The 27,292-nt window shown below is 49.2% G+C and overlaps 1 protein-coding gene and 1 long non-coding RNA gene across 6 annotated transcripts in view; one reads left to right on the top strand and one right to left on the bottom strand.

Moving 5' to 3' along the window:
• The window catches only part of LOC125906495 (uncharacterized), a 5,079-nt gene extending 997 nt beyond the window's left edge, over positions 1-4,082 (top strand). The window contains exon 2 of the long non-coding RNA XR_007451862.1: positions 1,190-4,082. This is a non-coding gene — a long non-coding RNA (uncharacterized LOC125906495). The remainder of the gene's footprint in view (positions 1-1,189) is intronic.
• LOC120950303 (hemicentin-1-like) lies at positions 2,924-27,292 on the bottom strand. Of its 5 annotated transcripts, none has more exons than XM_040368237.2 (8): positions 27,089-27,292; positions 11,153-12,080; positions 10,522-10,667; positions 10,219-10,429; positions 9,857-10,114; positions 7,897-7,994; positions 7,444-7,536; positions 2,924-5,996 (listed from the first exon to the last, which is right to left on the bottom strand). In XM_040368237.2, exons 2-7 carry the CDS (start codon positions 11,262-11,264, stop codon positions 7,444-7,446), a joined length of 918 nt encoding a protein of 305 aa, XP_040224171.2. In that variant the 5' UTR covers positions 11,265-12,080; positions 27,089-27,292; the 3' UTR covers positions 2,924-5,996. The 5 variants fall into 5 exon arrangements, with proteins under 5 accessions (XP_040224171.2, XP_040224173.2, XP_040224172.2 ...); XM_040368239.2 differs by having other exon boundaries at positions 11,153-12,077; XM_040368238.2 differs by lacking the exon at positions 27,089-27,292 and adding an exon at positions 26,909-27,081.

Raw genomic sequence — 27,292 nt, 5'->3', positions numbered from 1 at the left:
CACTAGATTTGGCTATGTAACGAAGCGCCAAATTTTGTGTCGGTGTATTAGTGAGGAAGACCACAATAAGCCCACTTGTTATACACACTCACTCTGGTTATTTAATTTACATGAAATGTAGCCAGAAAAAAGTTATAATTGATGGATGGCAATCAGTGTAACGCTCAACTATTTGTTTTGAATCCGTAAATCATATTAAATATGATTAATGACTCATGTTTCCAAGAACAGCTCATAATGCAGGCAATTTAGAAATGTCGTGCATTCATAGCGAGCGAGCGTTATCAAATTAAGAGAATTTTTTTTATAGCCACGATGTCCAAAGCGGCGGATGTTGGTTATCATCATATTTCCGTATGCGAAAAAAAAGTGGTTAAAATAAAAATTGTACTAGTATAGAAAACACAACTATACCAACATATTGTAGTTAGACTTGACATTTTGACTTGACAGCAAAGTTTATATTGTTGGCCTACATTCTACTATCAGTAATAATACGGAATGAAGGGGGGTGGGGTCTGAGTGGGTCAAGCTGATTAGGAAGTTACACGTGGCAAGATTAAATTTTTATTAATTGGTTTAAAACCAAACGATTCGAAGTAACCCTCTTGTCATCTCATTTGTTATAAAGTTGCATTAAAGCAACGTATTTTCTTTCCTTGAAATGCTTGAATGCCATCGTTTCAGAGTTTTTTTTTTTAATTTTGTTGCTCAAGATTTCAGTACATTGCTATTTACAGATAGATAATTCAATAAATCAGATTTAACGCAATACATTATTTTGACAGAAAAAAGACAAATGATGAATTTTCAATAAAGAAGTACTACAAATACAGCCCGTTGTTTCTGTGAGCAATACTCCAAGATGATGCTTTACTTTTATTTAATGCTCAATGCTGATCAAAGTATAGAAACACAGCGAAGATCATTAGCAGCTATTTCTTTACTCTACGCTGTTGTGGACAGGCGTGCCGAGCCCTGAACTCCTCGTAGCAGTGGCGCTCGATCGCTCGACGTTGCGCGCACGCACACTACTACGCACAGGCTAGCGACACGCGCTTTGTGTTGTGAGTTTGTGCAGAGCGCACAAAAGGAATTAGTGTGAATCAGGCTGTGTAGGGCTGACGGTGCGTTTCGTGTGCGGGGCATAGTCCTAATTTTTTGTGTGTTTTTATATTGTTTATTAAAGTGGAACGCCATTTATACGAATTGTCGAATGACATGGATAGTGAGTCCAAGTACAGTAGAACATCGATTATACGAAGAGGATTAACCGGCGGGCCGCTTAACCGTGGGCATAAATTAGACAGCTGTTCAAGCGTGGCGAACATTTGCAGCGTTGGTCAAGTTGCTAAATAATATTTTGTGTGCAGCTTTTTAGTGTCTAGCGATAGGTTTGAGCTTCATTTGTGTGCATGAACAATTGTTAAACCTATAGTTAATGATTCAAATAATGTTTTACTAATGATTAATCGATTCCCAAGCTACCTGGATAATCGACGTTTTACTGTTTGTTTATTTACTACACATTTTTTGAGATTTTTTTTAAATTTTTGGTAAATAGCAGTTTTTTCAAATATCTTCCTCTGCATGCAATGTCATCTGTGTATTGAACTGTCTCAATAACACGGATAAATGGACAGCCGGATAGACGGTACTCGGATAACAGCGTCCTACTTTTAATTTTTTGTTAATAAACCGAGTGTATTCAAAACATAAAACATACGCGTTAAATCGTTACTAACCATGCAGATCGACAGCTTCTACAGACGGTAGTGCTTTTCGATGATTACCAACAGTTCCGTCATTGCTCGACGATGGCAATCTGCTTACCTGTGCAGCTGACTAAATACATAGTACCGTGCCAATGTGTACGATTGAACCGTCCCGGACGTGTCTTACCCTTCTGAAAGTTCTCTGTGGGAAGGAATTTACAAATCGCTACACCTCACTGTGGTTGTGTTTCCTCCCGAAGTAGTGAAAGGCCTTTGTTTCGCCCCGAGTGAAAGCCAATTGTGTGTAAATAGTTTAAAATTGTAGATTACACCATCACCCAATTACGTGCGGATGCATGAAGCCTTTCGTACATGAAGATGTGTCCGTGCCTCTTTCCATGCCTCTTCGGATGATGAGCAGCATGCCTCCCACAGAGCAAGAGGAATCACCGCACGGGGTGACATTTGAATATTCAATGTAATCACAACCGACCCCATCCGGCCAACAACGATCTCAAAGGCGTTCAAAAACAATTCACTGCACTTGAAAAGATTGCCCAAAGTTGCCTTCACCAGGAGCTTTGCGGCTAGGGAAAGAAAGAGCACCATTACTCCAGCACACTGGGCACAGTATAATGTATTTTGAGAATTTTCAAAACCTTATCCAGGATCCAGACACGCGAGAAGAGTGTAAGGACGGTCTTCATTAGAGCTAAATCGATAACAAGGCTCATCACGCTGCTGGCCTTCCGTCCGTTGCTTCTCTACAAGTGGATTTGATGATCCCTGAAATCGGCATAACGATGAAACGTGTCCCGGTTCTCCCCCTCCACCCCCCAGGATAAAGGGGACTTTTGACATCAAGCGGAAGTAGTAGGTCACGGGAAACTCGTCGAGAATGTACCAAGTAGTGGGATGGAATTGCGCAAAATAAAAAAATAAAAAAAATAACGAAACAGAATTGTATGTTTATGCATGAGTAGAACGAGAATTCATAAAGCTTCATAAATAAACATACATTCCATCGTTTCCATCGTCGGAAAAGGAGGCTGCGCTTCGCGTCACCATTGTCATCGTATCTCGGAGACTTGAGCTTTTCTTTCTTTCCTTCTCTGCGATTATCTGGTTAGCATCTCCTCCGAAACAAGCGTTTGCAGCAGCAAAGGTGCACCGAAGTAATGAAACCGACGCCGAAAACCGACTCCAGATCGTTACGGTATTTATCAATTTTCTCATTTTATTCATTTATTCAACCTAATAGTACTTAAAACATTCCCCACTTTACACACTTCCATCTCATTTGCTATTTGCTTTTTTGTGTTTTTTCTGCGTTAAATTCTTCTTTCTTTTTCCCCGCTTTTTCCCCGTTTTTCTCAGTATTGACTATTATGTTTCATATTTTTCACCATATAAAAGTGCTACGCCACCGTCGCAGCCGGAGGGGGTGGAGGGGGGAGGGGGGCCGCTTTGGTTGCCATAGCATTCCTGTTTGACTGTATTTTGTTTCGTTTTTGCCCTGTGCTGACTGAGCGGCCCTGTCTTACTACACGTGTTTCTTGCTACTCTGCCGCTTCTCTGATCAGAGTAGGCCTTCCCAGGGTGTCACCGGGTGCTTGTGGTGGCATGTGTAGGATTTTTTGATATTTACATCGTTATTTACAGTGGTTTTTTGGAAATGGATGGGATAAAGAGGGGGGAGAGGAGGTAAGGTTGGCCACAGCAAACAACAGGCGGAAACTGATGAATGATGAGCAATGTCACTTTCAATGTGGACCCTTACTCGATGGCAAAAAGAAAGGGAAAGAACAATTCGTGCAAACTGCCTTTTGTGACCGATTTTCCGCTCTCTTTTTTTTCTTACCCTTTCTTTGAATGAGCTTTCCCCAGTTGGAAGAAGAAAAGCGCTTTTCACGGCAACCGCAGTGCGACCAATTTCGCTGAATTCGAATGTAGAGCGACCCTCTGTTTTTCGATGAAAGTTCCGAACCCACCGGGCACCCTTTTTTCCAGGTGCGCCTGGTCTGGGCCGGTCTTGCCTTAGCTCCAAGTATTGGGTACCGAGGGAAAACTTCCGAGCGATTGCGTCTTTTGTTACGACTTTTATTATGGACTTTCGCGAAAGCTGCTTGCGCGGTGCGTTTACCCGGGTTGGGTAAATAACACATACGCTTGAAGTACGGGGAGAGGGGGGTGGGGTCTTGGTGCTCGCTCGGCCCATTGTCCATGATTTATTCGCGCTGTTCTCCGATTCGCGGTGTGTTGTTGCGCCCTCAGGTAAGCCGATTTCAAACGCTTTCCTTCCAGCCGGCAGCGGGAGCATTTGGAAAGATGTTATTTATTTTACTTATTTTTCCTGCACTTTCTCTCTCAACGAGGTGGCGAGCTGGGCGAAAAAAAAACCCACATGTGGGAGCACAATATTTGCACTCCTGGGTTTGATTCATTGTAGATAGGGAGAGAATGGGCGAGTCGGAGGGCACGCGAGAACGCACCCCGCCTTTCGCCGTTCTCGGTTGAACCGAACCGGCCAACTTTCGCTCGTGTGAGTGATGTAAAAAGTTAGCGGGGGTTTGATTTAAATTTATCGATCCTTATTTTAACTTTGTACAATTTTATCCCACCAAACTGCACTCGAAGCGTTTTCCTCCCCAAGGTGTTGGGCTCCCGGTTGTTGGGCAGAAGGATTTGTGTTGTTAATGTTATGTTAAGCTATCCCGCAGAATAGCAGCCATACTCATACCCACACACACACACACACACACACACACACACACACAGCGAGATTGGGGAGTAAGCGAAATACCCATTAGGTGGGAAAACTTTCACACCGTACCGCACCGCGTGGTGCCGCTCCAGGAAGGATTTTCGAAGTCGTCGGCGAATTTGGCGAACTCCCCAAAGCTTTCGTCATACACGGTGTATGATAAAGTTTTCGACTCGAGCTCCAACGTCTGTCCGTCTCTATGTGTGTGTGTGTGTGTGTGTGTGTGTGTGTAAGGGAGAAAGAATGATAGAAAGGGCACAACATCCTTAACCACGTCGAGTGTACGGGCACACGACAGCACACCGGCAATGTCTCGAGTGAAATCAGCAAAGCTCCCATACAAAGTACCGCGCGTATGCGTCTCTTTTGCGCGACACATGCACACAACACGTGTGTAAGCTCGGCAGCAAATCTTCCCGCAATTCGTGTCAACTTGCGATGGTGATGGTGCATACGGTGCGCTTCTCTCTCGGGCAAATCCCCGACTAGTAGGCTACGAGCGGGATAAAACAACAACCACAACACTCGTACGTACGTACGTGATCGAGGAGCTGGGGGCAGTATAGATACAGCGCTGAAAGGACGACTTTGGCGTCCTTGAAGATGTTGCGAAGTCGGGCGAGTTTTTACCAACGCAAAGGTGCAGAGGACCAACAAGGACACAACGCAACGGAACCGGAGTGTCAGTATGTCATATTCAGTGCGCTTAGGTACGGGGTTGTCTCTTCAGGTGTTGTTTTCTTTTCATGTTTATCTTTTTATCAGGTCTGCAGGCGAAAAGGATGCTTTCATCATCGCTGCTGCTGCTGATGCTGCTGCCTCCTGCTGAGACTTAGGTGCGCTGTCGTCGAGGACCCACACACACACACACACACACACACACACAATCTTCTCTCCAGCTGCAGCCAATGGAGAGAATGCGCGATGGCAGGTGTGTTTGTGTGTTACTTGCGCGAAGGATATTATCTCAGCTTTGACACGGTGGAATTTAGTTATCTCCACGCCTCGATTCGATGACGCTCTGTGGCCACAGTGTTTAGGGTCGCTCTTTTTTTTTTTTGCTTTCACCCGAACGAGATCCCGCCAACTACAACCGGAAGTCCTCGTAAGGGGGACTCACCTGCAAGTACAGCTGAGCCCCTGCCCGCTGCTTCTCCCAACGTGGTTTGTCATCACGTTCGTTGATTCATTCATTCGATGCTTTGGAACCTTCCTTCCTTCTGCCCTCCTTCCCCGTTATCCGTGTACTTAGAGGGCTGTCGTTTGACGTATGCGGATGGAGAGATGGATTCCAGTGTTACGGTAGAGAGATGCCGACACAAACACATCCTTCGTTCGTTCGTTCGTTGGCACGGAGGGGACCGTCTTGGAGCTAACACTCCTGCCACCGCCCACCCACCACCACGGTGTCTAATCGTAGGAGGAGGGTTAATGAGGAGGCAAGCCCTGACGAGGGTTGGCTGTCGCTTGATGTTACTGAATACTTTGTAGATGGTTTCGCATTTCCCGTAGCTTATCTGAAATTAAACGTAACGGAATAGAAGCGATAAGTTTGTTCATTACGTTTGTATGTGTGTGTGTGTCTGTATGTGTGTATGTGTTTGATACATTCTTCAATTCTTCGTCAATTCTATGCCAACGATCGAACGGAGCCGTGTATGAATGGAATCGGGCGAAGGATTCATTAGCAAAATCCCGTAAATTGAAGCGCGTCGCCTAAGAGGAGGATGAACATGGAAGCAAGGGGAACATTCCCACAGCCACGATTAGACTTCTAGGATTTCTACTCCCCCCACGGTGAAAGCAAACCTACACACAGGGAAGTATCGTGATTTCCTGGCGGTGCAATTGCTGGAAATTGGATGCCGACTCCCCGAATCGAATGCGGAATGCGAACAGACGCGTTGGCACACGCAGACTACAAACGGTATCATCCCTATTCGCCATTGCCCACACCAATGGTGGTCCGATCAGCTTTAAATCGAGCTTTAAGCAAGCTCGCCGGCCCGGAATCGGCGTGGTAGTGAGTTGGAACTGCACCGTTTAATATTTGTCTGATCATTTTTACCCACACAAACAGCTGCTACGTTGTGTTTGAACTAACTGTATTAATTTCAAGAACTAACAGACCGTTCTCTATCCACTCCCGATACCCGGAAGGGGGAGGGGAGGTGGGTCTGTTTGCTAACCGTGTGATCGAACGCCACCGCCACCGTTTTCCTTTGAACGATCTATTTTCTTTGAGTGCTGGTTGGAAGGCAATTTATCTTGCGAGCCAACCCGCTCCCAGGGTTAGTTAAATTCCACCGGTTAATCAATCTTTAGCTAAACACAACTTTTTGCACGTTGTTTCCATTACCCGGGCAAAGCGTTCTTACGCTTGTTTTCCCAAACGAACGGCGGCGGATCAGTGTCGTCCTCGTCGTCGTCCTCGTGCTCGTCGAACGAGCAACAGCGTATAGTTTAAATAAATGAGTTTCAACCCACCACCACCACCAGCAGCAGCAAGTTCGCCGGCCTGGACACTTTGTTTGGAAGGAAAACAGAAACCGAACTACCCGAAAGGGGGTGTATAGTTCGATGCGGAAGCACACCCGAAGCGAACAACTCGGACTGGGAGCAGTTTGGCTCGCTTGTTGATATTAGCTCAGCAAAGCAACAAATCCAATAAGCCTCGGTAGCCGATCCCAGGGCTACGAGAGCCTTGCGGGGGCTCAGTTTCCGGTCCGATATCGTTCCCAACCTGCCTACCGACCTACCACCGGCCACACGCTTTTCCGCTTTCCTTACCCTACCAGTGCTAAATGGTCGATATGTGTGACGCCACAGCTTAATTCGCTTCCAGCCCACTGGCAATGTACCGACCGGTGGGCGGGCACATAAGCGATAACCGATGTAAATTAATCACATTATGTTGACCTAGCCCCGACTGTCCAAGCCTTCCAAAGCGGCAGAAACACTTACCTATCGCCCGACCGGCCACTCCGCCCTCCACTGCGTTGGCCTCCGTACGAGCAGAAGAAGCTGCAAACAGGCCGATATGATCGCCATAACTATCTGCTTTTCCGGCCCAGATTGTCAGCGGACCGACCGAGATGGGGTGGGTTAAATGTGCACAGGTACACAGGTGGCAAGAGAGATCGGCAAAAGAGAGGAGAAGAGAAGAGAGATAATTTTAAAAAAGTATGTCATTTAAGCGTAACATGACATTTCTGCCATTTGACCCCGCACCGTTCAGGTGGGAAAGGGATCGTAGGATATAAATTAATTAAGGCACCCTGCTACACATCGCCCGAGAGCATCCCGGAACGTGTGGCGTTCCACATTAGGAAGATGAGGGAAGGGGAGAGGGGGGGGGGGTTGGAACGGTCACATGGAGTGACGGTGGGAAATAGAGTCGTTTAGACTGATAATTACATATGTTGATGAATGTGCCACGTTAGCGCCATTTATTCCGTGTTGCATCGCGGCCGGATGCTCTCCTTTGATGACGTGCACCACCACGCTGGCCGAATCTGAAAGTTGGGTGAAGAGAACAGGTGAAGACTATTGTTAGCTGGGAGGAGAAGGGCTGTAGACCAATGGAGGTCAAACAAGTTTCACTAAACAATCATCCGCGGTCCCGCGGTAACGTCGAGATAGGTCAAAAGAGCGAGGGGCTTTTCATTAATTATTATGCGCATACTATTAGTACCATTAGTGTAGTAGTCCGTCGTGGCAGTCAGGACTTTTATACGGCGATTACGGCAACTAGAAGAGAAGACGGCATGCTTGTGTGCGGCGTTCAATATCCACGCCACGCCAAGGGGATAACGTTCGCGGTGTTGTTTTTTGGCCGTTGCGAATTTGTCCACCCCACTGTGGGACGTGTGGCCATGGATGGATTAGTTTATCTGTTAAATCTGTGCCAGTAATGGCACGACAGGGACGGCTGAAGTGCAGCACGCCACACCAGTGGAGGATGATGCTTCGCGTAACGATGTTGAAACAACTTCATTAAATTCATTGCCTGCCCGTGGTCGGTGTAGTGTAGTTTCTTCGCGCGCGCACACACTCTCCCCCCGGGGTGGCGGCTTCTTTTGGCGTTTTATCACCTGCCAAGCTTATGGGGTGGATTTAAAGTGTGCAGCTCCTGCTCCCCGGCGGCTGATGCTCATCATCGTTCGGGACACCCGCTGCCAGTTCGGGATCGTGCTCGTCGAACGGGGAGGCATCAGGGCATAAAGCAGCGTGCCAAATGCGCTATAAACTGCCAACCAGAGCCGGGCGGGCTTGGGTAGCACGGTTCGTAATCTTTACGATCGGCCACCGTGATGCTGGAGCAGCAGCAGCAGCAGCACCACTCGGAGAAAGCATTTGAACGGGTTGCTGTAGTTCATATGGCACGAAGATTATAGCCATTTGCTGGAGCAGCAGGAGCAGGTTATTTGCTGCCATCATACGCCCTCCCGGGGGAGCTTTTGGATGGCTCGAGGTGGGGACCGGAGATGCTAGTTCTTATTTTTCCATTTGCCAGTGTGGTTCATCGGGAGGCGGGCTTTCTCTGTGGCCAAGCGCGTGCGAGTGCTTCGGAAATGATACGATAAATTGGGTTTGGCTCACCAAGTTTCTTGATGCGCTTGTCGTTACCGTAACGTACCCGTACCGTACACACTCGGACTCGATCCTTTGGTTCTTTGGGTGGCGCCATGAAAGCAGAAATCAACGACTACGAGTCCTTGCCACACCCCAACACACACACTCACGAAAACACAACTGGGAGCATGCTGCGTGCTGCCGTTGGGTAAAACAACCCATCCAGCACGGTGACGTCGATATAAACTGCATTTAATGTTGTGCATAAAATTTTTAAACGAACCGTAATATATCCCCAACTAGTCCCACTAGTGGAATCGTGAATCGTTGATGCTGCTCCGTTCCAACTGGATCTTTCGCTGGATCCAGTGCAGGTGATTATGGTGTAGCGAATGGCTACACATGTGCGCATCCCGTGCTCGATAAAGTGCGCTCCGATGTGTAGCTCCCGTGCTGGTGGTGGTCACGATGGCATACACACGCCCGGTCTCGGAACTGCACCGGCCAAGGCAAACGAAGCGAATTATGTCGTGTGTCACACACATACATTCCGGCATTGGGTTGGATTTTGATACGTTGCCAACAATTGACAATTTGCATCGGTGCAGCAAGACCGACAAACGTGGCCACCCAACTATAACGGGACCGTTCGGCAAGCAACTCGGGATTCTCGGGGAACAACAAAAGGTATGCCTGCCTGCCAACATGTCGCATAAATGCGCTCGTTCATGCGCAATTTACAATCCTCTCACCGCGTCGCAAAGAAAGCCGGAGTGTACGAGCCAGCGGAAAGCTTACTTACCGGAGTTACTCGGCGCGCAGGTATAATTCCCGGAGTCGGACGGGGAGGCGCGCGATATGACCAGCCGGCTGGTGCGGGTCTGCTGCTCGGTCAGCACGCTAATGCCGCCACGCTGTGAGTAGTTGATCACACGGCCGCCCTTGTACCAGTAGATGAAGGACGGCGGTTGCGGCGATTGGAGCGCCTCGCAGGTCAGGTTGATGTCGCTGCCGCTCTTCACGAACAGTTCCGAGTTGCCCAGGATGTTCGCTTTCGAGACTGAAAAGAATAGGCGACGGTATTCCTTAATTAGAAGGAAAGGTTTGTTTGGTGTGTGTGTGTTTCTTCTCAGGCTTACAACAACAGCAGTGAGGGACACGTACCGACAACGTTCACGCGGAATGCTTGACTGATCTTCGGCTCGGTTGACACCTGACACTCGTACACGCCCGAGTCCCGGGCCTGGGGGGACGTTATCCGCAGCGTCCACTCGTCGCTGCCATCGGTGTGCAGCGACTGGAAGCGCTGGTCGTTGGTGTAGGTGAGAATGCCCACCGTCAGTATGTGTAGATCTCGCTTGCGAATCCACGATACCTGGATGGGAAAGTACGACCAGTACGAGTACGCAAACGACCGTGAGTACGTGGTTTACATTCGCCCCAAAAACCCCATCCCTCCCTACATACCGCCCGGTCGCCGAGGCTCTTTACGCGGCAATGCAGCTGGCAGGTCTGTCCAGCGATGGCCGTCACTTCGCGCTTGGTCGTGTTATCGAAGTACGGCTGCACCATGTGGTTTTCCCAGTACATTTGCATCTCGGGGCTGAGCGTGTCTGTGAAGGAGAAGGGAGTGCGATACAGGTGAGTACAGGGGGCAAGGCCACCGTATCCGTTATTAACATTCATACGGAGCTTGGGAATGGAGTTTTCCGGCTCTGTGCAACACATATTCTGGAACGCCTTTTTCTCCAACACACAAGTGACGCTCGTGACGTGCAAATGAACGTTTTCCTGTACGCGAGCGAGCTAAGGTAAGGCATGCATGAAATCGTGTTTCCACGTCCGTTTTTCCAAGTACGATTGCTTCATTCCGATCGTGCGCCCGTTAATGGACCGACGGACGGCAAACTTGGTGAATATTTTAGAAGCATTAATGGAGGCGAACTGTAACGCAGTACATTCAGCGACTGCAACAACACTTCTGCATGCCACCAAAACAGCGGTCATTTGTGGTGCAGGTCGGAATGACATTCAAGACAAGCGTTTAAAACCACAAAATACCGTTCCAGCTCACCCACCCACCCGGGGCGGTACTTACCTGCGAAACAAATGACGATAAAATTGATAAACGCTGCAATAAGCGGCAAATTTGCGTTCATGGTGTTGCATTTGCACTTCCGATGGGCTGTCCTAGCTGCGACTCGAGTCATCGGCCACCGTTTCTGCTGTGGTTTTGCTAATTTCCGCCCGAGCGGAAGCTCCTTCCGGTCCCGGATTGCTACCGATGTTTGCACAAATCTCTCCTCACTCGCTCACTTTACACTTTTTCACCACGCCGAAGATTCACTCACTCGTTCCCCGGCCACCCGGAAACCCGAAGTAGAAGATTGTTTTCCGTAGGGACCGTGGGTGGGTTGTTTGTGCTTGGTGGGGTGATCCCTTTTTAAGCTGCTCACTTGACACTTGGGTCACACAACAACGGTTTGCTGGGATTGCTCGCAAGGTGCGGGCACACTCGGTGACACGGTTGCTACCGGCAACACGATGACACGGGCACTTGTTCACGGGCTTGGAACGCGACTGGAATTTATTTTACAACGATTCTCCCGCAGTCGAGCAACGAGCAAGGTGGACCCGAAATGCGGTGCTATTTTCTTCTTTTCTTTCTTTTTTGTTTTTCTAGCACTTTCACTGCCGGTGGTTGATTAACGGTCAATTTCGTCCCAACACGGGACGACTTGGAATCGGTTCCGAGAACCCACTGTCCACTGTCCCTTATCGTCTACGCCGGACGTCACTTTGATGTTTTTTAAGCAGATTCACTAACTCAGATGAAACGATGCTCACTTTCTCTACACCGTCTCACAGACTTGGGCCGACTGCCCTTTTCGTTCGTTCTTTGTCCACTTCACCATCACTCGGAAACCGTTGGAGTTGATACGCCGCGCTGATAACACGCTGGCCAACGCTCTCCCTTCCCTTCACTTCACTGCGAGTAAGCGTTTGTGGCGGTTGTTTTTTAGCTGCTGGAATTATTTATCGTTTCAGTTGGTTGGATTCATTTCCTTTCTCACCCGTCCTCGTCCCACAGCCCACCAAAGTTTGTCGTACTATCACCAAAGCGTGACCACGCGATGTGCTCTACTACCAAACATCGCACAAACGTGTACAATAGCAAAGGGAAAGGGTTTTTTTTGCTGTTGCTCTTGCTGTGGCGGCACTATCGCACCAAACGAGAACCTCTCGATTGCATTACGGACCGATGTGAGAACCCAGCAGCAGCAGCAGGTTTTTCAATTCGTCCACACCAATAAATGTCAAATCAATTCTATCAGGATGCTGTAATTGAGTCACGTTCCTGCGGAAGGCATGCTGGTTACGCTGGCGCAGAAGGTTTGGGACGTGTTGGGCTGCGTACGCGCGTGGGCCTCAAGGGTGCCCGTACGCAACACGCCACACAGCGGAATCAAACACACGGTCCACGGACGCCCGAACGTGCACTAGTTTCTGTTCACGTGTGCCTGTGTGTGTTTTTATGGTAACAAAATTCTTGAGAACGGCCGGCGCTCTTTCGGCGCGCACCACTGGACGTTATATTGCGTACGGGATGAAGGTTGTTGGGAAATATGGGACCCACTGCACACAACTGGGCTGTGTGGGCCAGCGCGACGTCCATCCAGCAGCGTCGGTTGATTGGCAATCGGCACCGGCCCAAATGGGGGATTAGTGCCGTTGATGAGACTGTGTGACTGTGCGTGGGCAGGAGGACGCTCTGGGCCGTATGATGTAATCCTCCTTTCGGGTGGAGATGTGGAAAACAGCGGACCACACCAACGACAGATCGAAAAATCAACCATGAAAGAGAGAGGAGCATAAAGAAAATGAACCTGTCTTTTCGACCTTTCGCTTCGTCCCCTGATCGACCTGATCGCACCGACCTAGCATTATTGGCAGGACATGGAACATCAAGCACCCAGGTCCTATTACGTGCCAGCTATCGAGCTATCGCCTGTCAACATTTTATTACCAAACTCGCAACACTCCTTGCACACACACTGCTCCAAAATGGGTCCATGGGTCGTATTATGTTTGTTTCGTTTTTCTTGTTTCGTGCGAGATGGTTAGGATTATTATTTGACCGATGAATGGCACCCCTCTTGGCGAGGGAGGGGTTCGACGGCTCCTACTATCGGTGGTCCAGTTTCGGGGACTAATTTTCCCCCCCAGAAACCACCCTTCCTCATGGCCAAATCTTTGCCTTTATGTGCGTTGTTTTAATGTGTTAATCCAGTGATTGATGGCCCTAACGTGTGAATCGTGGTTCGTGGCTCGCAACCAAAAACCCACTCACTCACACACCATATTACACCCCAACCAGACTCGCTGTGTGTGTGTGTGTGTGTGTTATCAATCAGAGGTAATTTATGCCATCATAAAAAGGCGACGTGTTTGAGTTATCGATTGTGCTACACGCGCGTCCTTTAAGCTGCTAAAGGAAAACTAGAAAGGTGTCTAAGGGTGGCCCTGGCCCTGGTAGGTGGTAGCTGGCTGAAGGGGGTGACAAAAGTTCGCCTCCCCTCGATAAGGAAGTGGGAGGCGAAAATCCTATTTCGTTAATTAGAGTTTTTACTACCGTTTCCCACGACCCGACCGGTTTTAGTGCAGTGCATCAGTCAGGTTGACCTTTCGCATCGGTTCTCGGTCCTTTCCGTTTCAGACGGATTACAACACACACACACACACACACCCACCGGAACGATCGAGGGCTGTCGATCCACGTTGAGATCTTTCAATTATTTCAGCTTTTACCATTTGCCCCTGGGCCTGTTCGGTGTTTTTTTTTTTGTTTCTTTTCAGTGGGCGCGTGGGTCGCCAAAGGGCGTAGAAAGTATATTCCAGCAGCCATTACCTTCGTGCTAACCGGGGAGCCTACCGTAGCGTATCGAGCTGGGAACGAGAATTGATCCGTTGATGTGCAATTAATTAAAGAGAGCGAAAATCGAGAGAGAGAGAGAGAGAGAGAGAGAGAGAGAGAGAGAGAGAGAGAGAGAGAGAGAGAGAGGAACTGACGAGTCTGTGATTGTGAATTGTGGCGTCCAGATTTAGGCCCTTCAATGTCGGTGGATATTGAACCGATGGGTTAGCCTTTTTCCGAAAGGGACAGCCTTCCCAGAAGGGAATAGCGTGACGAGTGTTGGTAACGTGTGTGTGTGTGTGTGTGTGTGTGTTTTTGTGTTGTCCGGAAAGGTACCATTTTTTCTTGGGGGGACCATAAACAAAGCGTAAGACATCGCACCATCGAAAGATCTATCGATTCAGCCCGTGAAAGTCGATGAAAGTGTGTACCTTTCCGTTCGTTTTTTGTTCGTTAATTTAGTAGCCCAAAGCTCCCCCCTCCCTTTTATGTTCCCGATTCCCTGAACTACCGTGTCTGCTTTAATGAATTCGTAGACCTTCTTCGTTGCCGATGGACTGGAAAATGGGAAAGTAAAACAATCGTCCCCCTGGCAGTGGCAACCGAAAAAAAACAAACGCGGGGTAGATTTATTTTTGGGGAGTGTTTTTGTTTCACTTCCATGCAACTCCTAGCAGAAAGAAGGAGAAGCGGGGACAGCAATGAAACACAAAACACCCGAGGAAAATGAGCGAAAAGTGTCGACCGAAAGCAATTCAACCGAAGGACGAAGAAACACACTGGCAAAGATTTAAATCGCAAGCAATTGGAACCATCCAAAACCAGCCGAAAGTAGGAACAGCCCCACTGCAACGCTACACGACAGCGGAAACAGCGGGGGAAAAAACGGCAAACAACGGCCGAAAATGTGGGAGTTTTTGCCACCGTGAACCGTTTACACAGTTGCTTTCGTCCGTCCGGGGTGGTTTTGGGTGCCCGCGTCAATTGGTCCCGCGGGAGGAGGGGAGGGCATGGGAGGGCAGTTAATTAAAATCGCATACAATCACATTGCAGCAATCGTTCACACGCCCCAGAGCACACGGGGTGGACAGAATGGCCCTTAAGGGGAGGATGGGGCACATTCTGATAAACGCTGCGCGTTGAGTGGTAATGGGCTGAGAATGAGCACGGGGCGTGTTCGGAGGACATCGCTCAAAACTCCTACAACTGAGGGCTCTTAAGGCGGCGAAACATTTCCGTGTACACCAGCAGCGCAGGGTGGGGATGGGGATGGGTGTTTGGCATTAGCTGAAACTGACGGAATCGCTCCCAACCACCCATCTTCATGAGCACCCAGCATCACCGATCAACATCAGCATCATCATCCATAATGTGACGAAGACGAGAGAGTCCCGCACGCACACACACACACACACAGACACACAATTGGGGGAAATGATGGAAAGTTTTGTTTTGCTGCCATTTTGCCTTGATGACGCATTTTCCTCTTTCTACTTCTCTTTTTCCGTTTTTCTGTTGGTGCTAAATATCAACACACACACACTCAGCAGGATGGAGGAAGATTAATGTGTTCAGACGCAGCATGCCATGCAAGAAGGGCAAAACAACAAAAAACCACGCACAGAGAATATTCTTCCCCGTGGGATACTGATGGATTCATTGTCGTAAAGTTTCGCCTCCTTCTGCATTCCTAGTCGTGGCGAGCAGCGAAACACCAAAAAAAAAAAAAAAAGGACGCAGAAAGAACAGAACAAAACTCTCAGATTTCCATTTCCCAGGGACACCGGAGCCGCAGGCTGTTCTGCTGTTGTTGCTGTTGTCCGGTTGGCAAGTGTTGAAAGCAGCGAGGAAAAAGATTGTAGCAATAGTGCACCTCCCAGGAGATGTGTTGGTGTCGGCAGTTAGGCTTGAGATTTCCTTCCCCCTCCCTCACTCTCTCTCTTTCTCTCTGCATGACCTTGATGGTATTGTACACTTACACAGCAGCAACGTGTTTGTGGAGTGTGTGTGTACGAGCTGAGAATTCAGGTGCAACAACAGGCAAAAAGGGACAATTGTGCATACGCAGTGAATGGGCACTAGTTGGGGACTATTCGTTAGTCTGGTGCCTTCCAAATCGGATAACAAACACACACACATACTCCCAATGGATGTCCGCAATGCTCTTGTAAACGTGGTCAGTGAAGCGACAGTAAGTACGAGCAAACGAGGGGAAAAAAGGATCCCCACCGACAACCGCTTAGGTTACCGGCATCGCCTACTACGACGACAAAGTTCAGTTTGATTTGGTTTTTCGTTGGGTTTTCCCAGCGGCCGCCAAATCCGGACAGGGAAAGAAAGAAAAAAAACTCCACAACAACGAGCACAATAATAAAATAAAATAAAAAGGATCCGTCCTATCCGCCCGAGCCGGTGAAAGTGCGAGTTTATGTTTAGTTCGTGATAATTGGAGACCCGGGAGACACGATAAGAGAATTTCGGAGCCATCCCCAATCCGCATCCACGCGTCCGGCGTCTGGTGTGGTATGGTCTGGCGGACAGTAAATTTTAAGCCGATTTCAGGCCCGGCTGGAGAAATTGATGTTTTCCTTTTTGCAGCAGTAGCAGCCACACCAGCAACAACACTCGCCGCCGTGTCGATCATTAATCTTTGTCCGTTCAATTTCCTTCCAGGTTTGGAAGGCCTTTTTTTGTTTGGCGGTTGTACCTTCTCCCCCCTTCCTGTTGGAGGCTGTTTCTGAGGAAAGAAGCCACACCGTGCTCCTTTGGTTTCCTTCTCTTTTGATCAGCACCGACAGTCCGACAAACGCTTCAAATGCTGGGTTCAACTCCCCCAAGGTCATGGTGATAGGGCGTGGCTCACCGGGTGGTGGTGGCTTTTCCGCTGGAAGTGGATTGTTTCCCGAGAGAGAGAGAGGGTGATTGGGAAGCAAAGGTGCAAAGGGATGGAAGGGAACAATTTGCTCGATTTAATCGGTGACCGACAGGACGCGGTAACAAAATCAATAGCGCCTGATCAAACGACCTGTTTCACCGGGAAGCGATTTTTAATAACGGTTCAAATCGGCAAAGTGAATAGAGCTGCTACATTGCTGTTGACTTAAAGAAGGGTTGCATGTTTATTTAAAATTAACCCATTTCTCCCCTTTTCCAACATGTCTATTTTCTTCGCGCGAAGGAAACGCACAAGAAGTTGGTCTCGCTTTTCCAAGTAAAACATGGCATTCGAACATGGCATCGTTTACTATCACCATGGTATGCACAAACCATTTTTACCAGTTTGACGGTAATAGTACGCTTTTCGGGGGCCACAAAAGTTTCCACTGCAAGCTTCCCTCACCCTCACCCCGGTCGTCCCAGAAGCCGTTCCAGCTCGCGCGCGGAATCGGAATGTGCAAACCGGGCACAAGTCAACGGGCAGCGCAATGAAAGGCGAACGACGAAATGGCGCACACGCTCAGGCACTCGCTGTGAAACTCGCATTCTGAACAAAATGGGAACAAAAGTGACCCCAGCCAGCTGTGAAATTGGCCGGGTTGGGTGGGAAAGGGTACGTAGTTTGAAGTGGCGTTGGTTTTCGCTGGCAGAAGTGTTGGGTTTTCGTTGGTTGGCTTCTTCGAGCTAAAACTGCGCCGGGTGAAGCGAGCAGGGAGCAACTGAGGCGTTAAATAAGTCGAGACGCGGCTTTCCTCGGTTTGCAGCCCGTGTAAAGTCGGAATCCTTGCTAGTGCCCGGCCCAGAACAAAGTCGGTGAGTTGTCGTAAGAAGAAAGTTCCATTTCGGTTTTCTTGGTTTTGTTTGTGTCGACTTAAGCGCGAACTGTACACACACAAAAAAAATGCAGCAAAGTGAGAATACATTTAAATGTATTCTGGTGCTGCGAAACCCAAAAGGGTAGCTCTAGCAGCCCGCATTCTCCTAGCGAGCCGTCAAGAACTGCAGTCGGAACTAGGCCAAATGAGACAGCGGAGACAAATGGAGACAACCCCCCCGGAACACCGGAATGGAAATGCTTTAATTATTTTAAAACGCTCCTCTCTCTCTCTCTTTCTCTCTCTCTTTCTCTCGTCACGGTGTTTACGGCGTGGAAAACGGCGAAGAAGCGCTGTTAATTCCTTCAACAGAAACCGTTAATTTCGTTAATTATGAAGAGTTAATGGAGCGTAGCTTTCACCATCGGCAGTTCGATAGATTCTCGCCAGCCTATTCGCACCTCCCGCCCCCCCCCCCTTCCCCCCAAATACAGGCCCATTAAATCGGTCTAGCGAACGACGCCGAAAGACCATTTTCCGATTCCCATTTCCTGAAGTTAATCCATTCCGTCCATTGGCGCTACTCCGACTTCCAGCGTCGACGGAAACTTTTCACCGTGGAAGCGATATTAAAGCGACAGCGGGTGAAAGGGCTCAGCTTTAAAGCCACTGTCCCGGCGCAACTTAGTTTATTTGCGAACCCGCCACCGCTGCTGGTACTAGTTGGTAGATAAATTTCTCCCATTCAATCACTTCGCATCCGGCACAGAACCGGGCAGAACCGAAAGGGAACTTCATCCATTACTCCTTCCGACTCGTGTGTGACTTTAGTGTCAGTGGTCAGTGGCATCTGGCGGCCCCGGATTGAGCTGTATTTGTGTGGGGTACGGCTGTGTGTGTTCGTCCTAGGGTGTGATTGTTTGATTAATGGTGCCGTATGCTTTATGCAGAGGCAGGCACAGTTTTCGTCCATCCTTGACGGGAAGATGCGCCTTCGTCCGTCCGAGAGGCTGTCCGATTTTCCTCGCCATCGTCGTCGTCGTTGTCGTCACAGGACAGACGTTCTGTTGTAACAAATGGATCTGTTTACTGTTCTGTTTCGGCTGAGTTGATAAATTGGATGGTTAAATATATGCAAATTGCTCCTTGGGCCGGTGGCGCGGTCGGTGCTGTAAAAATACCAGCCAAGGGCCCCGCTCCACACAGCCGTTGGGGGATGTTTTCTTGTTGCCAAATTGTTGTTGTTGTTGTTGTTGTTGTTATGCTGCTGGTGGTGGTGGTGGTTATGGTGTCGTACAGAAGCTCTGCTGCTGCTGCTTGTGGCCTTCCCGATAGCGATCGTGGCCTTTAAGCAATCTAAGAAACTTCACCTTCTGCTGCCATTTTGGTGTAGGGGCTTCTGTAGGGCCAGCAAGCCAGCCAGCCAGCCACACTGTCAATACCTGGATGGCGAGGCGACGTTCGAGCGACTTGGGGCTTCTTTCGTTGCAAAATGGCAAAGGAAGCCAACATTGTCAAAAGGAGCAAGATTCTTGAGTGATCATCATTAGGAAATTTAAATTTAGATTGGCTTTTGATGGCACGCGATAACAAGAAACGTATGGCGAGAGAGAGTGAGAGCGAGTGAGAGAGAGAGAGAGTGAGAGCGAGTGAGAGAGGGCGAAAATACTCGACCTATTTGCTTTTCTTAGCAACCGGGGGAAAAACTTGCTAATAGCATAGCGTCCCGGAAGCATGTGTGTATGTGTGTGTGTGCCTTAATTGGAAGGGCTAAAGCTACACATCCCGTGGGAAACAACGAATCTGAATATGACCTTGAGAAGGTTTTTATATTTATACGGAAAAACGGCTTGAAGAATTTTTCTCCAACCGCTTTCCTACCACAAGCCGTCTCCTGAAGCTTGCCTAATCACTCAGAAACTCCTTGGGCAGTCTAAATATGTATTTTACCCTCCAGTTTGAGTAATGCGCTGCTGCTACTTCAAGGGTCGATCCGAGACAGCGAGCAACAAGATCAAACTCGAAACAATATCATCAATCATGGGATGAATTTACATTTTCATTTGGAGGAAACTAGCGTCCACGTCCACTGCTGCCGGTCAGAGAGCGCGCGCGCCAGAACTGCCTCCCCCCCTTTTAAAGGTGTCCAACCACGATGAAGTACAGCATAACTCAAACGCACCGAACAGGTAGAGCCCAGCCGGATGATAAATTGTAAACCGTCAACTGGTTGGAACTATCTGGTTGGCCCATTGACCGTTGGTCCGTCCGTCCGGCGTTTGGATGGAGGGAGGGAGAGGGTAGCGTCACGGAACCTGCCCAGCTGTGGCGAACCTTCCGTTTCAATCTCAGTCAGATGGGCAGCGACCACCACAGGACGGTTGGACGGTTTGGACAGGCATTTCGTGCCGGTGGGGTCGTTCCAGTTCCGCCTCGGGAACATTAACACACCCAGCGACAGTTTAGTGCGACAAAAGGGGCGGCACGACGGTCGGGTGTTCGTTTGGAAGATTTCATTTGTTCCACCTTGGCGCTGCTTTTATTTGGGGCTGATTTCCGGGACTTTTTCAATAACATTTGTTCGTACACTTTGGGCGCGTGTAGTGTTTTCTTGAATGAAGTGAACGAACGAACGAATGAACCCGCTCAGTCACGTAAGACTGACGGGAGGGACCAACTCAGGAAGTTGGTTGGACGATTGTCGCACAAAACAATGGCCACGTGCTTCGGGGAGTTCTGTGTGTTGTGCGGACAATGTACCACACCTTCCGGTAGCGGAATATAAGAAGCGCTCCGGGCAAGTGCGAAGGGAAGGCTCGCGTGTTTCGGGCACGTTATCGTTGTGCCGTGTTCGTGTTTGGGTTTGTTGGCAGGATTGTGTTCCTTTATCTTTGACACACACACACATAAAGGGGGGATGTGTGGGGGTGACAAAGGGAACGATTTGTGCGTTTCGAAAACAAAGAGCATTCAGTGAAGGGAGGGGGGGGAGGGGGCTTTTAGTAGAGTGAAAATTCAACAACACACTGGTTAATGCAACTCATTGCACGCCACTCTCAGGGAGACTCACACACACACACACACACTAACAGCACTTTTCGCCGCGTGAAAAGGTTCGTTTTGTGTTGTATTAGACGCAGACTAAGGGAGTAGTTACCCCCCCACAGAGAACAAAAGCAACAATTCTTAAACCGTCCGATTGTTTCCCAGCCCGATTCACGTCTAAACACACAAAAAGATTGCTTTAGTGGGAGTTTGCTACAAACAAAAAAGTGGCAAGTCACCTTTAAAGCTTCCACTGCTTCCAAATTGTTACCGAGTCCGATTTGTTCTAATGGCGCTGCTCTAATTTAATGTGTGTGTGAGTGTGATTTTTTACTTCTTAATCCCTCCCCCCAAGCAAGCCCATCATCTTGCCATTTAGACGCCATTGCGACGGACAAAGAATAAAACGACCAGCGCAGCTGTAACGGATGGCTATTAGACGATGAAAACGGAAATAAAATTTGAGTGTCCGAATTAGCGTCCCAGGGAGTGGGGTGGGGGAGGAGGGTGAAGCACCACACCACTCTGGCAGGACAAAATGGTGGACACCACACCAAAGCCTAGAACTGTTTGGGATGGTTCGGAAAAACTCATCCATCCGAGCCGCGCCAAAATCGGACAAGTGCTTAAATTTTATGTTGCCAGAGCCCAAAGCCAGTGGCTCGCCAGCCCCCCCCCGGCGTTGGTAATTTTTCTACGATTGCATTTCTCAGCCGTTTGTCATGCCGAGCGAATTTGCCTAATGCGCGTGTAGAAAATAATTAAAGACGAGCAGCGAGCGAGGAACCCTTATCGGGCGGGATGCAGAACCCCAGCAGCAGAAGCCCGCCAGCCCGCCAGTTGCTGTTTGCTGGTGGTGGCCTGCCTCTGGTGGTGGTTTCAGTCAGTGAAAATGTAATTAAACGTGGAGTCAGTGAAAATGGACTGGAAAGAAAAGCACTGCTTGACTCTAATGCTTGCGCACGGTTGCGCAAAGGTGCCAGCATCATCGTTAGCGAGGCGCCAACCAACGCCACTGACGCAGAACGTCACAGTGCACGGCGCAAAAAGGGCTGCTTTAAATAACGGGGAGATTAAAAGTGAAGCGACAGCGGCGAAGGGGGGGGGGGGGGGGAAACCGCCATCGCAATTTTCAAAGATTATTTGTTGATGAGGCGCTTTGGCTTCTCAAGAATCTCTGCTCTGCCTGTAATTGCCAGCACCGAATGGGGAAAGAAAATACTCCCCCCCTCCAAGGCCCAGTGATGTAACGGAAGAGTCAATATAGCGAAAGCAGGACGAAAAAACTCTCGATAAGCATCACTCTCGTTACCGTGTGCATTGGAACGGGGAATCCCTCCTTCTGCGCTCTTGTCTCCTTTTGCATCAGCATTTTCTTACCCTTCGTTTTGGTGTATCGTGATGGAAAATTTGAAAAAAATCAGTATACCTAACGCTAGCCCGGCATTTCCCTCAATGACTTGCAACCATGCAAAGCATCCTAAAAGGTGCGGCCAGGTGCTGGTCTGGGACCGTGTATGGGGCCGTATTTGTATTTGCTTCGCAGCACAGAACATCTCACCTTACCTACACTTCGCTGTCCCTTGTTTTTTCCCCCCGCCCAGACTAATGATGCATCGCAGTGCGATGGGAATAGCTCATACATAATTTATGAGTCAACGTCGGCGAAAAATATTGCCTCGGCCCTCGTGTGCACCTACGGACCTGTGTGTGTGTGGTGTGTGTGTTTTTTTGTTGGTTTCCTCCTCCGATTTGCGAACGGCTGTGGCGAATGTGGCTCGACCGATTGGGTTAGTAGAGGGTTTTTATTTCGGTATCTACATCGTTGGATATATACTACTGCCTAAGAAGAGCAAGGATAGCCGTCAAGCGCCAAGCGGTGCAGCGGTCCGGTCTAGCATCGTGTTCATCGTTTTCCAACACATCGCTCCACGGAAATGTGGAAGGAAGGGGGAAGCGAACACCTGCCGCGCCCGCAACGGAACGAAACGAAACGTGGCACACGGACACACGGAGAGCGACCCAATATATCGACAACATTGTCATCGTTATCCTGGTGGAATGATGTGAAAAAGGTTTTTGCTGCGCCGTACGTTTCCGTCTCCGTAGTTCCATTCAATCACCGCTTTTTCTTACAGGAACCTATCTTGCTGTCTTTCTCTCTTGCTTAATTTAGCTCGCTTTCACTCTCACAAGGTGGATTGCTTACGGAATGGATGGAATGAATTTTCCCCGCCTTTTTCCTAGCATCATTTTATTTGCGGAATGTAAGCTCTCCAACGATGTAATGATAATGATCGACATCAATATTTTTTTATCTCTCCACCTGATCCATTCGCCTCCGTGACCCCTTGGGAGTCGTTTCGCTCGAGCTTTTCCTTTTTTTTTGTAAATCAACACATTTCACCTGAAAGCCCGGGACACACTCACGCGCTAGTCAGCAGCAGCAGCAGTAGTAGCAGGTGCACGATGCCGGTGTTCCCTTGACGTAGACCCTTGACGGCTGCACACAAACACACACAAACACACACACACATACACACATGGCGCACGATGTCGTGTGCGCTTTTGTTTCGCTCCGTACTGCAGCGTATTTCTGCATGGCTGGGCAAACGATAATTTCGTCCCTTTTCTGCCTAACGCACTCGAGACCTGAGTGTGTGTGTGTGTCTGGGGGTATGCTGGCTGCAATCACGATTGAAGGTGGAAAGGCTTTTTCGAGGCCTCAGCCATACATTTAAGGCCTAATGGTGCTTCACAAAGGGCGCAAAGGGCGAAGAGCGCAACCGTTGACGACGGCCGGCGACGGTGGCAACGCATCAAGCATCGCCTGCTGTTGTCATTTTCTTGGGAAGCGGGACGATAAACAAATATCGGGGCCCATGCTATCGTCCTGCAGTGCTAGTGCTTGACGTTTTGCCTTCGAGGCTGAGACGATGGCTCTCTTTTGTCCGTAGCAATTGCAGTGTGTCTGTGTGTGTGTGTGTTTGTGTGCTTTTTTGTGTTGTTCTTTCTTTTTTTACTTTTAAAACGCCCGTACACCGCGCGGCCACGGTTTACGCTTTCCAGTCCCCATTTAGAACGTGCTTCGATCTCATCCCAAGCCAAAGGCAGGTTTTGCACGACAAGAAAGTGTCTCTCTCTCTCTCTTTTTTGCTACTACCCGTGTGCTGCCGCTGCTGCTTGCACGTAGGCCGAGAATGTTTCCCTTGACGACCCGGGCGACGACGTTGGCGCTTCCGCACCGCACAAAATGGCTACCGGTCACAGCGTGCGAATGATGGCGGGTGAGGTAACGCCTAAACTTTGGACTCAATGAACAATGGCCAACGAAATAGTCGACCGAGGGGTGGAAAAGAAGAGAAAAAAATTGTGCTGACGGGCATTTTCGCACCGTGATGGGCGCGCGCACCCGACTGTAAGGTAACGACAACCTTATGGCGAAGGAAACAACATTTTGATGAGGACGAGCTGCGAAATTTGACACCCCGTCGCGTCATCGAGCTTCGGCCACAGTGGGTGAACCACCTCATCCTTCTCCTCCGCCTCCTCCATCACACTATCTTGATTTTCTTCACACGCATTTTCGTGCTAGAGATGAGGCGTGCCCGGGATAAAAATGTCACCATACCATTAAACGCTGGGCGGTCGCGGCGGGAGGGGAGGCTTGTGACAGGGGCGAAACTCTGATGCCGCTTTAAATGAGGTGATGATAGATCTGAGGATAGAGAGAAGACTTTTTTTTTGCGCTTAGCTTTCTTCCTGCCTTCCCTCGGCGCAATAATTTACCGATCCCCGGACCCATCCCGTCGTCGTCCGTGAGACAAACACGCTCTATTAGCCGTCTTATTGTGCTTCAAACGAGACGAACGCCACAGCGCAGCGAAGGGAGAAGGAATGTGAAATAAAATTTTCATACGCGCTCGCATATTTGCTCGGTTCGTTTGCCACCACCGGCGGGGCTCCGTCGGCACGGGCGGAATGATTGGAACCGTAGAGAAGAAAAAGAGAAAACAGCACCGGAAGCCCTTCTAACTGACATTTGACAGTTTGTGAGCTTTGGCTTCGACGTTTCGCTGTTGTTTCGCGCTCGTCCTGTGACGCAAACGAAGGGAGGAGGAGTGCACAGTGGGAGGGCAGTGTTGTGTGTTTTGGAATAAAGAAACGAGTTTTCGTCTGGCCCCTTCGTTTCTGCCGGGAGCTGGCTGCAGAAAGTTTCTGCAATCATCGCCCTAATTGAAAGCCATTCCATCAAAAACGCTGTGTCGAAAAATCATTTCCTAATGACTTAATGGTTGCGTCCGATGGCTTGTTGCGGGGTTTTGCGAGAAAACCCCTTTTTTCGTTAATTTTGTTCATCGGCTGGGCTGGATTGAGGGGTTTGCCGCGGAGATAATTCAATTCCTCTGGTTGGGTGTCGTTCGCGAAGTTATGTGATGAAATCAAAACTCCTCTTTTGGATGAAGCGTTGTTTTTTTTTTGTTGTTGTTCAAGCTCGGAATTCACTTCAAGTATCATTAATGAAGGATAGCATGCCACTACAAAACAACGACTAATGCTAAATATTTGATCAATGCGTACGCACCGGCGGAATTTTCGAACCTTTAACAGAAGCTCCCGAAAGACTTCGTTCCCGTTGACCTTCGCGTCAGCGTAATGAAAATGGCGCATAGTTTCTGTCACTTAGGCTAAGTGGTACCGGCGATTCCTCCCACGCGCACTGACAAACTCGAGTCGTAACTTTGTGCTTGCAGCTCTCGAGTATCAATTTCGAGCCAATTCGCGCTTGGTGTGGAAAAGTTTTGCAAAGCACTCGCTCGCTGTTTGGGTGAAGAATCGTGGCCTTTGCGTGCAGCGGCGTGATATTTACACCCCCTCGGGGGCAAAATGGTGGTCCCCCGGGTGGAGCAGGAACGGGGGGGCGGGCATTAAATTACCATCAAACCTCCGACGACCTGCTCGAGGGATCACTTGTACGATGCGTGGTTCTAGCCAAAGCAAACCGTACTGGCAAACGCAACTTTTACCACCGTGGACATTAATTTGCCTCGCTCTCTCTCTCCGGTTGGTGCCAGCCCCTCCGAGTCCGACTAAATTGGCGTGGGAAGAGTGAAACCTTCCTAGCTAGACACAGATCCTACGCCTCGAATGATACGGCCACTTTCGAGGGTCGAGTAGTGTGGCCGAGTTTCGAGTGCTTTTTGTCTTCGGCTTGCCGGCGGGAGCAGGAGCCGCACTAGTTTTAATCCACTTAAAACACACTGAAAGAGGCAACCAAACCACCTCTTGTTCCTCCCTTTTAGTTTACAAACACTCCAAACAATATCCAATAAAAGTTTTGCCACCGCACAGCTCTCTTTACCCACCGCAAACACGCTTGGGGAGTCACTGACCTTCCTCGTCCGTTCCTGGTTTAAGCGCCCGTCGGGCAAAATGTGTTCGATGGAGCAACTGTTCCGCCGAACCATTTATTTCCATTCGGACAGCGCACGGCTTGCTGTGATGCATCTTACACGCCCCCTCTACTTTGACCGCGCTCTCGTATTGACAATCTTTCATTTTCCCAGTGCCTACTTTACACTCGCGACTGATAAACGCGCGTTTGCTGTCGGGTTTGCGCGTAACAACTTCATGAATTATTCCACGTACGCACCACGACGGCATGGCGGCTTGCGACGATGATTATGATTATGGCGTCAGGTGAAACTTTTGCCGTACCGGCACGGCTGGCCGTGCAAAAAAAAAAGGTTAAAATAAGTACAGAAAACACACACACACACCTACGCGTACACAAACACACACAAACACTTTGAAAGACGCACGGTATGTATCCTTGAAAGCCTTCCGAGAGGGCGTAAAAGTGCGTCGTAAAAGTATTCTTACCGTGAAGTAGTAATACACGGCCAGCACACTTGTCGCACGCTAATCCTGGTTGGTTGGAACTTTTATTTTTGCCCTTCACTCTAATCCCTTCCCTGCGCTGCTGTCCTCGGTCACTCGGTTGTGGGTGGTTCAGTGAGGAAGGTCACACACGCGCGAGCACGCATACACACATACACACACGGAATGGCACAAAACATTCTGCCAAGTGCTCCACAACTACAGTTGCCCCCTTCTCTGAAGTAATTTCCTTTTCACTTACATTTAACGTACAAAAAACGGTTGCAATTTCCCCATTCCCCACTGTTCCCCCAGCGCTTTTCGATCTAAAGATGATTCACTGAATGCCGATTGATGATTCGAACTTGACAAACGAGTCCCGCCACAAAGCAGCACACGCGAGCATGAAACCGAACCAGGCCAGTTCCGCACCGTTACTAACCGTTCGAACCGTTGCCCGGGTGGGAAAGCTAAGGGAACGCAACACCGTCCCCGTTCGGTTGCGGATGTTGCGGCGTGCGCTTCAGCTGCTCCGGGGGTGGAATCCCTTCACCGACTGGAGCTGGAGATGGCGTTGATGGAAGCATGTCGAAGGCCGAGTCCGAGTCGCCTACTGCTGGCCGCCCGCTACCCGCCCCTTCTGGCA

Source organism: Anopheles coluzzii, chromosome 2 (assembly GCF_943734685.1).
Source record: "Anopheles coluzzii chromosome 2, AcolN3, whole genome shotgun sequence".
In the NCBI taxonomy this organism is placed as follows: Eukaryota; Metazoa; Arthropoda; class Insecta; order Diptera; family Culicidae; genus Anopheles; species Anopheles coluzzii.
Note: the sequence above shows the minus strand (reverse complement) of the source record. Positions and strands in the feature narration are given on the sequence as shown.